Source organism: Vidua macroura, chromosome 10 (genome assembly GCF_024509145.1).
Source record: "Vidua macroura isolate BioBank_ID:100142 chromosome 10, ASM2450914v1, whole genome shotgun sequence".
NCBI lineage: Eukaryota > Metazoa > Chordata > Aves > Passeriformes > Viduidae > Vidua > Vidua macroura.
Genome location: NC_071580.1, coordinates 22,074,901 through 22,087,215, shown reverse-complemented (window position 1 = coordinate 22,087,215; position 12,315 = coordinate 22,074,901). Strand labels below are relative to the sequence as shown.

General features: G+C 37.8%; 1 protein-coding gene across 6 annotated transcripts in view; it reads left to right on the top strand.

Annotated features, from left to right (window-relative positions):
• The window catches only part of SEPTIN2 (septin 2), a 35,538-nt gene that overhangs the window by 2,377 nt on the left and 20,846 nt on the right, over positions 1–12,315 (top strand). For all 6 annotated transcript variants that reach the window (XM_053986094.1, XM_053986095.1, XM_053986096.1 and 3 more), the window contains exons 2-10: positions 153–186; positions 1,300–1,420; positions 4,588–4,674; positions 5,573–5,696; positions 8,941–9,075; positions 9,311–9,428; positions 10,715–10,816; positions 11,104–11,249; positions 11,903–11,986. In XM_053986094.1, coding sequence (XP_053842069.1) covers positions 153–186; positions 1,300–1,420; positions 4,588–4,674; positions 5,573–5,696; positions 8,941–9,075; positions 9,311–9,428; positions 10,715–10,816; positions 11,104–11,249; positions 11,903–11,986 — 951 coding nt within the window. The remainder of the gene's footprint in view (positions 1–152; positions 187–1,299; positions 1,421–4,587; positions 4,675–5,572; positions 5,697–8,940; positions 9,076–9,310; positions 9,429–10,714; positions 10,817–11,103; positions 11,250–11,902; positions 11,987–12,315) is intronic.

Here is a 12,315-nt window from a genome sequence, read left to right as displayed (position 1 = left end):
GTGAAGAAGTTGACACCGTTTCAGAATCTGGACATCCAGTCAGGGATGCTCCTTTTTCAATCTAGTGTGCAACAGTAGGTATTACACTGGTTTGTGGGTGAGCATTTTCCTCATACTATTTTTAATAAGCTGATAAACATTTTTTTTTTCAGATTTTTTTCCTGTCCTTCCCTAAAAATGTCCAAGGTAAGAATAACATTTCTGTCTTCCAATGTAACAATGGGAAACATATTTTTTGTTTTTAAATATCAATCTTCAATGACAAATTGTACAACTTGCATCTGTTTGGTGATGAAGAGTATTTAAAATGTACTGTCTATGAGAGACACAATGTTGAGAGATGAGTGCTGTAAGATATAGATTGAGGTAGTTTCATGCAAGTATAAATCTCTGCAGTTAACTAATACTCTTGGAAGGATTTAATTTTGGTCAGAGTTGTTTAAAAGCTCCCTGGTACATCTTCACTGAAACTTCCTTTCTGCAATTTCATTTTTAGCAGGCATCATTTAAGAAAATGGTGGTTTAGATTTAATTTCATTCTTTACTAATAGAATCAACTGGTTTTCCAATAAAATCCCTCATTTAAAATATTGTAACCTGAAATATTATTGTCATGCTGAGATTAATCTAATTCTTGGCTCTGAGCATTTGATTAAAAGGGTAAAACATCCATGTTGGTTTATTGGAGAGAAATGAGTGATAAAAGGTGCTTGAGTAACATATTTGAAGAGGGAACTAAGAGATGTAAAGATTTCTCTGCCATATCTGTAGCAGTGAGCATTCTAAACACTATTGTGTAAATTCCCCTTCCCCACACTTGAAGAGAGCTCTCTGAAGAGCACTTCCAGCAAATGGCTTTTACTTCACAAGTTGCTCAGGGTTTTCCTTTGGATGTGCTAAAAATGGATCAGGAATTGTCATCTTTTTATTCAAGTCCATAGAAAACGATTTTATTTTAACTGTATGTGGAGACTGTTCAAAAAGTTATTAGTGCCCACAATTCGTATTTTGTCATACTTTGATAAATAATTATTTGGGATTTTGTTTCTATTTTACTTAAGGTGATCTTGGCTGGATATCTGAACAAGTGAAGCTTTGTTTTTTAAGCTCTAGGTCAATGCAGTTGTTCTGCACTTCTTTGTGAAACTGTTGAGTAGCAGGAACCCCTGAGTAGTTTCTTCTCTGTCATGTAGCTTCAAACCTTTTGAGTTAAGTGAGGAAAGCAGTTATACAAACTAGTAAGTCTTGAGTGGTTGCTTCTTATTGTCTTATTTTATGTTTTTTGAATTTCATTTTTAGCAACAGCCTGCTCAATTTACCAATCCAGAAACTCCTGGCTATGTTGGATTTGCAAACCTTCCCAATCAGGTTCACCGAAAGTCTGTGAAAAAGGGGTTTGAATTTACTCTGATGGTGGTTGGTAAGGAAGCATTTTATAGTTCTCACAATTAGCACTTGCTCACAGGGAATTTAAAGTTAAATCAATTATTACTTACACTATTCTAAGGCTTCAGCTTGCCTCAGAAACTTTCCTTTGCTGTTGCATTGAGCTTTCTTTTATACTTTGTTGATTCTTGCAGCAGTTGTTTACCACATTACAAACCATGCTTGAATACATTAATAAGTTTGTGGGTGAAGAAATTTTATTGTTCACTCCAGCAATCCTTCCCTTCCTTCCCTTCCTTCCCCCCATCCCTGTCTTACAGGATTCCAGCACTCCATTTAAAATGTAGTTTAAAACTGGTTTTGCATTTGAATACAGCCCTAGTTCATTTGTGTGTTTTGATTAAGAGACTAGTATTAAGGAGACCATTCTATTTAAAATGTCGTTTATGCTTCTTTAGTTCAAAGCAATCTGAACTCTAGTCTTTTCAACTCTTCCAAATACTCTTGTAAAAGAGTGAGAAAGGCTGAAAATTGGACCAGCTGGTTTTGATGTGAGCTGTTACTTTTTACTCTGATCATGATTTTATGTGAGCAGTTGTAATCTAAAGTGTTATTCTATTTGATAATTCATTGGGAGTCTGTGTTGCTATCTGGAACAGAAAGAAAAATCTGATGTCTGCAGAAATACCTTGATCCTTTGAGAAATCGGTAGCTGTTCTTGAAAATTAAATAGACTCCCAAATCAGGCTTGGGTGTCTTCTCTGTCTCTAAGAGCCATAACTTGTGAGTTTTGGTGTTTGAACTCTGTAATTCTTGCTTTTAAATAGGCTTTCACCAAAAGTACCCTAATAGAATTAGGCTCTCCATTACCTGGCACCAGAAGAAATAAATCCCATTTGTGTGCTAGATTTGCCTAAGAGAGATCACAGTGGGAATGAGCAGGAGAGGTGAGATAGTGCATGATAGGAGGTGTTTAACTTCTAATGGTTTTGGATTTCAGTAGTTACAGGGAGAGTCTATCCTCAAACCTTTCATTAGTTTTGCCAAATGACAGCTTTAGAACTGCTTTTGTCCTACTTCTGTATTTTGTTCTTCAGTATTCTACAGAGTTTGCCTTTATCTTTGCCTTCTCAGAATTTTGTCATAGTTTTTTACTGTATGTTTCATTGGATTTGATTTGGATGATACCATAAAGGATATCTCATAAAATCCAAGAGTACAACCAAACTATAAGTAGCTGCTTCAAATTATGGTGTCTACTGTAACTCTTCAGAATTTACTGTGCAGTGATCCTAAAAGTGTGAACAGTTTTGAGAAAGAAAAGATGTGCTTTCTCTAAACTTCTAGATCTCTTTGAATTCTAATTGCAAATAGTGCCACGTAAAACAGTTCTGGAAGAAAGCAATGAAAAATTATATAGACCAACAGTTGTTTCTAGTATCTTGTAAAGTAGAAATAGAGGGGAAATGATATGGTGTAAGAGTAACCGAAAGAAAATTAATCCACCCATGTTGGAGTGAAATGGAACTTTACTGTTGTTGCCTGCCAATATTTTAAGGGATAAATGAAAACGAAGGGAAGAGGACTCGGAAAAAATAATTTCATTGAAAATCTGGAGTGGTATTTTAAGATACACTAGCAGAGGGAGGCAGCTGATGTAAGATAAAATAAACTGTGCTTTAAATTGTTGATTATTTCAACAGTTTGGAATGTGAATTCTTTCTGTTCAAATATGCATGGAGTTTAAGTATGTTCTTTTGTGGGCTGTGTCACAGTGCCTGTTTTGAACTATCATTTTTCATTAAATTGCCATCCTCTTTCATTTCTGAGCAAGAAAATACTTTAAAAGCTGCCTGTGCTGACAGAATCCTAATCACTGATTTTGCTTTTTTGCACAGCTTTTGGTTATGTTTTTTTTTCCCTGCTATTGTTTACTGTGATATCTGAAAATATGAGCTGGAGTTTATAAGAATTTGGCTGCTTGGCTGTGTTGCTCCTAAAGAAATCCCAGACACTTGTGTTTATTTTTAGGTTTGTTCTCATTATTAAGCTATGACTACATCTAAATAGTTATTTCACATAGGAGTCACTAAACTACTGTAGCCAATATAATCATTGACAGTGACTATGAAAACTGATTTGGTTTATGTGTAATATTTACCCATACTGAAAGAGTGGAATGTGGCATTGGATGAAATCATACTTTTCTGGTTTTGCTGAAATAATTCCATGTGACTGTTGAGTTACTCTGGGTGCATGTCACCTTCACTGGTGCAGGCTGCACTGGCACAATCTGATCTTGAAAGCTGCATTCTGTAAGGCATTAAAAACTGGCAGCTCCTACTCAAATCTTCATTTAAAACAGTTTCCATCCTTTTTTTCCTGTTGTTTAGACATTTTTGTCAGATTCATATTGCAGTGTTAGTCAGAGATTCTGTGGCCCATCATTTTTTAACATTTATTTTTTACAATTTAATCCTATCAACACCTGAAGTAAAACTAAAATTCTAGAAAAAGATCTCTTCAGTGAACTCAGTACTGAGCATTTCAAGTTGCTGCTCTTTTTTATGCTATAAACATTTGTTCTGATTAAAATCTTGATTTTTAATGAGTCTAAATTTTCCTTATGGCCGTCAGTATCTCTAGAACAAAAATATACTTATGGTACAATTTGGTAATCCCCAAGTTCTTCAGTATAAAAAAATTGCTCAGTGGCCATATTCCTCTTGCTTTGAGTTCTTGTTTGCCATATTGGCATAAAAACCAGAAATAAATCCTGCTTTATGTTGCCTGGCTGTACAGAAGTTCAGCAATGCATTTTTCATTGTTTAAATTGATGATAAAGCCTTGACAGGATATAGCTTCTCACTGGTTATGATATTTCACATTCTGGACTGATAACAGAAAAGCATGTCTTAAATCAGGAGACATGAAATGGAAAATCTTAAGTCTAAGTGGGTCACAACTCCACTTGACTAGCAGCATTAATTACAGTGAAAGCTCTGGGAAAGTGCATTAAAAAGCCAAGATGTAAAAATTGTTTTTCAACCTTTTTGTGTAAACTTGGCTAATCCAAATTTAGAACTTGTAAATTCTTTATTTGAAAGAAATATGACAAAATCTGTAGTCAGATAATACTGTCAGATACTCTTGAAATTATTTATGTAAATATGTTGAATTTATCTTTATATTGAATTGCAGGTGAATCTGGATTAGGAAAATCTACATTAATAAACAGCCTCTTCCTGACAGATCTCTACCCAGAAAGGATAATCCCAGGAGCTGCTGGTAAATACATCTTTGGCTCAATGGTTTTTGGAGTTGAATGCATTAAATAAAATTCAATAACTGCATTTAGCTTTGAGTTTTGGTAAAAGCCAGCAGTGATTTCTAGCTGTAATAGTTTCTAATGTATTTCCTGACACTTGAGCTGTTTGATAAAAAAACCATTTTCCTCTGCACCCAGGACGTCTACCAGGTCTTTGTTATTTAGTCCTTGGGTGTATTCGTATTAACACCTAGAAATTTGATCCCTTCTTTTGCTTAAAAAGTCTTTGTGTCACGGTAAGATAAACAATCAGCTAAAACAATCAGAGAATTTATTTCATTCTTAATCTGTTGCAATTGTAAACATATGAATTGTTTATACCTGCTTGCACCTTAATTCATTTGCTATAGATTGATATTTAGTGAATGAGAACTTCACTTCCTATTCTTCTTTTTTTCCTTGTCCTATTTTTGCTATGTTACTCAAGGTATGCAATAATCCAGCAAAAGAGAATATTGTAATTAAAAAAAAGATGTAATTTTGCTCTTTTTGCTACCTGTTGAATGACTTGTTTTAATGGTTTTATCATGTTACCTGATGATTACTTATAACTTCCAGCCTTAAGAAAAAAATCCATTACATATTATTTTGTATTGTTGTCCCACTACCACTGGTTTTGTCTCAGTCCCTTTTGCCTTAATTTCTACATTATTTTTAAGAAAAGTATGAAATCTCATACAGCCCTCTAACAACATTGAAAGAATTTATGTACTCTGTCTTTTTGTTATCAGGCCTTAGAATGTAATCGATAGAATAATATTTATGCTGTTTTATCTGCCAATTAATCTTTGGAGCTTATCTCAAAATGACATGGTCTTAGAGACTGGATTCTGCAAGATGGAGTTTGTTGTCTTTCAGATAAGATTGAACGCACTGTGCAGATTGAAGCCTCAACAGTTGAAATTGAAGAGAGGGGCGTGAAGCTGCGGCTCACGGTTGTGGATACACCGGGATATGGGGATGCCATCAACTGTCGAGACTGGTACGTGCACAGAGAACATCTCTTGATCTATCTATGGAGGCTGACACAGATTTCTTACCTGTCCTGGGGGGTGCAAGTGTGCTGTGTGTCTGTGAAATGCTAAATTTGAGGTGGGATTTTTTTGTTTACAAATTTTGAGGAAGCTTCATTTCGGTGTTACAAATTAATTCCAGTACATGTGAAGAGGCATCGATAACTTCAACACAACTTGAAATAAATTTTGTGACACTTTTTCTTTCTTTGTTTACTTCCATTTTGCTCGAAAGAGCTTTAAGTGAACAGTGACCTTGAGTCTCAATAATACTCTGAGAAAGTAAATGCACCTTCAGAGCAAGCAAAAATCCACACCTAGATCTTGTCCACATTCACTTGAGCATTCTCAGATTCTGTGACTAATTTTTAAGTGCTTTTCATCATCTTAGATTTTGTTTGGTTGGTTGTTTTGTTTAGGTTTTTTTACATATTTACATTATAGTAAATACTGAGAAGTAATCTTGAGATCAATAGCAATCAGTTTTCAATGGTAATCTCTTTTCCCCCATCGCTCAAACTCCTGAACCTCAAGGCAATCTCTGCCTTTCCCCATAATTTTGGAAATTAAATCTCCCAATAAAGTGAAATTTAGCTTCAAGACCACATGTCCTGTCCTGGTGAGCCCAAGGGCTGCTGCATGAACAATCTCCTGTTTCATTTGTTCAAAAGCTTGTTGTTGTTCAGGACCCCACTTGAAATCATGCTTCTTCTGGGTCACGTCGTAGAGAGGCCTTACAATCTGACTGTACTCTGGAATATGCACCGTACAAAAGCCCACAGCACCTGGGAAAGCCTGAGCTTCATTCCTGCTGGTCACTGGGGACATAGCTGCTGTTTTATTAGCCACATCCATTTGAGTCTGACAGTGCCTATTTTGCCATTTTACTTCTAAAAACTGGATTTCTTGAGCAGGTCTCTTGACCTTACTTTGTTTTATGGAAAAACCAGCCTTCAGGAAGATCTGGATTATCTTCTCCCCTTGCTCAAAAACTTCCTCTGCCATGTTTCCCCACATGATAGTGTCATCAATGTACTGCAAGTGTTCTGAAGCCTTACACTTCAGAAGTAACAACAGCCCTTCTATTCTGTCTGAGGACATGCCCTCTGGAAATTGGAGCTGCATTTATGCTTGAAGAATTTCCTGTGGTGGTTGTACTTCCTCTCAACTCCTGCACCCCATGCTGCTGAGGCAGTGGTGGGTTTTCCATCCCACTTCCTCATGTCTTTTCTGTGGTCATGCAGGTAAAACGACAGGTTACCACGTGGTGAATATCCTGTCTCTTGAGGATGGGGGTGTTTGCTCCCAACAGCAGAGATTGGCCCATACTGTGGAGTATGGAACATTTCCTCTCGACTTTTTCAAATCTGTTCTTAATCTTGGACAGTCTTTCCACAGCTGAGGTGCAGGTTGGTAGGGAAGAAAAAAAAATTATGTTCATGTTGCCAGAGTTGGGTCATCTGAAGCACTGTTTGCTTTCCTTCTTTCGTTGACAATAATGCCAATGAGTTGCCATACAACAGTGGTGTGCTCTCTACAAACTTCTGCCACGTGGATTGTGTACAGTGGACCTCATCGGGATCTACAGGAGACTGATGGTTATTTGGACCTCCATAGATTGCATCCAGCACAGCTAGTTCTCTCAGGTACTGGATACCTTCCTCCATGGCCTTCCATCTGCCTGGTCACACCGTTAGATCATCCTTGAGAGAATACCTTTCCCTCATGCTTGACAGAAATCACCACCAGAGCTGGGAGTTTCTGTCCTCTTCCCAATCTCCTTGTCAATGCCCACATCCCAGCACAGGGATCCCAGTTGCTTAGCTTCCCTATGATCTGGTTCCATGTGGTGGGCCACAATGTCCTGGTACCAGAGCAGCCAGGTTGCCAGGGTCTCCCCCAGATGGCAGCTGAAATCTTTTCACATATCTTGTAGCTCAACAGGGATGGCAATTGGGTGGTTATCTCTGGCCCTGCCTCTTCCTCCTGCTGTGAGGGCCCTACTTCCTCTTCATCGTTCACAAAGCAAACTGGTTTGGTTTTGGATTTCTTCTTCAGTGTAGGGGCAGCTGTTTGTGGCACAGATTGTGGCAGTGGTTCAGCTGCATGGTGCCTGTTGCTCTGCTTTCCTCCTCCTCGCCTGAGGGTGCTCTCTAGTGATGAGCAGTGTCCAGTAAACAAAAGCCAAGGCTCAGCACACTGCAGTAAGTTGCTCCTCTCTGGGGTTGCCCCCTCCTGTAGATCTGGGCCAGAACCAGGACACTAGTGGTCACAAAGTGGATATGAGCAGGCAGTTCCTGAAAGCCATTAGTATCCCAGGCTGCATCAAAAGCAGTGTGGACACTGCAGTGTGGTTGAGGGAGGGAGTTCTGCCCCACTCCTGTGCTCCTGTGAGACCTGCATCCAGCTCTGGGGCTCTAAAACATGACAGACATGGACCTAATGAAGCAGGTGCAGAGGAGGACCACGAAAATCTTACAAGGGCCAGAACAGCAGTAAGGAGAGGCTGGGACAGTTGGAGTTCCATCTGAAAAAGAAGACTCCAGGGAGACCTTACTGAGGTCTTGAAATATATCAAAGGGGCTCACAGGAAACATGGAAAGAGACTTAATTCTGGGGCCTGTAGTAGCAGAGCAACTGAGAGTAGATTTAAGTTTGATGTAGAAAAGCTTTTTTTCCAGTGGTGGTGTTGAGGCCCCTGGCACAGTTGCCCAGAGAAGCTGTGACTGCCCCATCCCTGAAAGTGTTCAAGAGAACCCTGGACTAATGGAAGGTGTCCCTGGCCATGATAGTAGCTTGGAAATAGGTGATCTTTAAAGGTCCCTTCCAACGCAAACCATTTATGATTTTAAATCAGTTTGCAACAAGAACCTTAAAATATCTTGCAAAAATGTGATTAATGTTAATCAAGATATAAACACTAACCCAAGAGAAATTTGTTGTAGAACTGAGGTTGGGTTATGTATATTTTATCTTTATATACATATGTAATATGCATAGTAGCTTGTTATTCTTTGTTATTCTAGAATTCCAATAAAATGTTAAGATGTGTGCTCTTCTATTTTCCTTGTTCTGTAGAATCAGTAAATGAATTTTTGTCCAATAGAAGATTGGTTCACCAGCAGGGTATCTTAGTGGTTTAATATTACCTTTGAAAGAGTCCTAAAGTTGTGGACTTTTTGGTGATTCCTCAGATCTGTGTTTGTTTTACAGTTTTAAGACTATAATCTCTTACATTGATGAGCAGTTTGAGCGATACCTGCATGATGAGAGTGGATTGAACAGAAGGCATATCATAGATAATCGAGTTCATTGCTGTTTCTATTTCATTTCACCATTTGGTCATGGGTAGGTGTTTCTCTGTCTTTTTTTTTACATTATTTTATTTTTGAGAATTGGTTTGTGCCTGGTGACTTAAATTTTCAGAACCAGGTTGCCATTACTTGAGCAACTGCTATAACTGCTGACATTAATTGGCTGTGTTCTTTCTCTCTGTGTAAAGCGAGACATTTCTGTTGGAGTGAAAATAAATTGGTAATTTAGAGTAAAAATAAATACATTTTTTTTCATATTTTAATTTTAGCCTTAAGCCTCTGGATGTTGAGTTTATGAAGGCCATACACAACAAAGTAAATATTGTGCCAGTGATTGCAAAAGCTGATACACTTTCTCTGAAGGAGCGAGAGAGACTAAAGAAAAGGGTGAGTGTTGTTCTGGTTTGCAGAAATGTGTTGTGCTTTGGTTGTTGCAGTATGGTGGCTGAAGAGAGGGGCATTCTCATTAACCTTACTCTGTCCTAGCTGAGGAAAATATAATCTTATGCACAGTGTAGCATCACTTAATATGTAACTTGATATCCTGTAAAATATTTTATTATGTATTTAAATGAGAAATTGTCATTTGAGAATGTTGTTTGCAAAATGGCAGTCTAGCTACATTTACAATTAGATTGAGTGAATTTTGAAACTTTGGAAAAATATTTAAATACATCTGCTGATGGTAATTGCTCTATTACCTGTTTAATCAGTCCCAAAGCAGAGATAGTATCTGCATATACGATGTGCATATCTATATTTGGGTTTTTTTAGCCAGTCAGAATTCTGATCATTAAAAAAAAAGGGATTTTCAAAGATGTTTCTGATTGTGAGGTTGTTTTTCTTCCCCTGTGTCACTCCTAAAGCATTCCAGTTCTGTCTTCCAGAGGCAAGACCTCTTAACACATTCAGTCATGCAGGACTTGATGCTGTATTTGCTTGGAGGAGGTGGGATTCAACAAACCATCATGAGCTAATAACAGCTATGAAGTTTAGAAAGAAGTGTTAGAATTAACTTGTCAAAGGCATGCTCCAGTCTTAGCTTTTGTATTGAAAACTTCATGATTTTTGTCAGTTATTCTGAAAATCCTTTTAGCTATTTTATCCAATCTGGAATAGAGACTTTATATATAATATACTCTAGTAGGTATGTTTAGAGTGCTAGAATTCTGCAGAAGTAAAGATTATTCTTTTTTAAAGAGCAAATTTTGGGCTCTATGGTAAATGGATTCCTGGTGCAGATACCATTACTGGCAATCATGAAGAAAAAAGTATTTGTAGTGTCTATATCTCAGTTTTTCAAACACTCCCACCCCTACCCCCCAAGTAGTAATTCAGAGGTAAGAGCAAGGAGGTTAAACTGTAGAAAGCATGTATAACTTCTGAGTCAACACCTTTATTAATACAAAAAAAAAAAATTGCAAAGGTTTAACAAAGCACAATTTCCACAAAGGACGGTGTTTTTTGTGAATACTGTTGTTTGTATGAAAGTCCATGGCAAGTAGTTGTTGAATACCATGAAGAAATATAGTATTTAAAACTAAATCCTTGTTGAGCAATTTGGATCAGTAAGATAAATCCAGATTTCTTAAGAGACTGTGTATTAAGTAATTTTATGTTAAGATTTAAAAAGATGATTCTCCATGTACATTATATTGATTTCTTTTATTCAGATTCTGGATGAAATAGAAGAGCATGGCATCAAGATTTATCACCTGCCTGATGCTGAATCAGATGAAGATGAAGATTTTAAAGAGCAGACCAGACTCCTGAAGGTGTGACTGGTTTAATAAGTTATATACGTGGATAATGTATTGTATTTTTTCAGACTGCTCAGATGGCTTTAGAGCAAGACCTGCAATGCAACACAGAGTCTCTGTGTCTTTGCTCAGGCTTCCCTAGCTTGGAAGCTGGTGGCAGCAGTTCTTTCATTTATTTTACACCTTTAATTTAAAATAATTATGAACTTATCATAATATGCAGCACTGAGCAGATCAAGAGTAGTTCTTGGAGTTGTTTGTCCTGGTTCATTATGAGTAACTTTTGCACTTTTGGCTTTCAGGCCAGCATTCCATTTTGTGTAGTGGGATCCAATCAACTCATTGAAGCAAAAGGTAAAAAAGTTAGAGGTCGGCTCTACCCATGGGGTGTAGTTGAAGTGGAGAATCCAGAACATAATGACTTCCTGAAGCTGAGGACCATGTTAATGTAAGTTAGAAAATTCCAAATAAATGCTAGTTTAGAAAACAATCACCAAGATAATAAAGCACTGCACTGGGGGCTTGCAGGAGTTCTGTAATCCCTGGACACATTCAGAATTTGTGTGGGGAAGGCCATGAGCAGCCTTGACCTTGCTGAGCTAAGTTAAGGCTGGTGTTGGACCACACAGAACCCACAGGTTCTCTCTGATCTGAATTGTTCAGTGATTCTGTGAAAATAATGATTTGTCTGATTCTTTTATTGAATGTAGTTCTGTATTGCTACTCAGATCCCCTGGAACATAAAACAGGTTGTGCTTATTTCAATATATCAATAAGTAGATACACTTGCAAGGGAGCAGACTTGAAAGCCCACTAGTTGTTTTTTTTTTCCCCTGGTCTTTGCTACTCTGTTTCGCCGGCTCAGATTCATCAAAGGCCTCGCCCAGGAGTACAGCTTGTGTCAGGGCAGTCTCAGAGCTGAGGTGACCTCTCTGTGTCCTTAATTGCACCAATTTAACTGAAATTAGTTTTACATTAGTATGTTAAGTGGGCGTGCATGCTGAGCACATTGATCCAAGACGGTGCTGAATGCCAGAGTTGCTTAAGCAAACTGATGTGACACAAGGATGTTTTATCTTTTAATTACTTTTCTTCCTCCAGTACCCATATGCAAGACCTTCAGGAGGTGACCCAGGATCTTCACTATGAGAACTTCCGCTCTGAGAGGCTCAAACGAGGCAGCAGGTTGTCATCTCATGGTTACATGCTGCTTTCTTCTCTTCTCAATTTGTATTTTGCTCTCTCTGTATCTCACCTACCATTACATTGCTAGGATTTGGTAAACCAAGGGCAGCTCTGTAATTCCAGTCATCACCAAGTTCTATTGACCAGCTCACAAAGAGAGTAACAAAAAATATTTGAAGCAATGGTGGTGGAGTTAGGGAATTGTGGGAATAGATCTGTGCTTTACTCTGAGGCTTAAACACAGTTGGGTTGGAATGTTGAAGGTACTAAGTAGGACAGATGTCTGTGATAAATGTCTTAAATCTGCAAATTAGGTCAGAGCTGATATC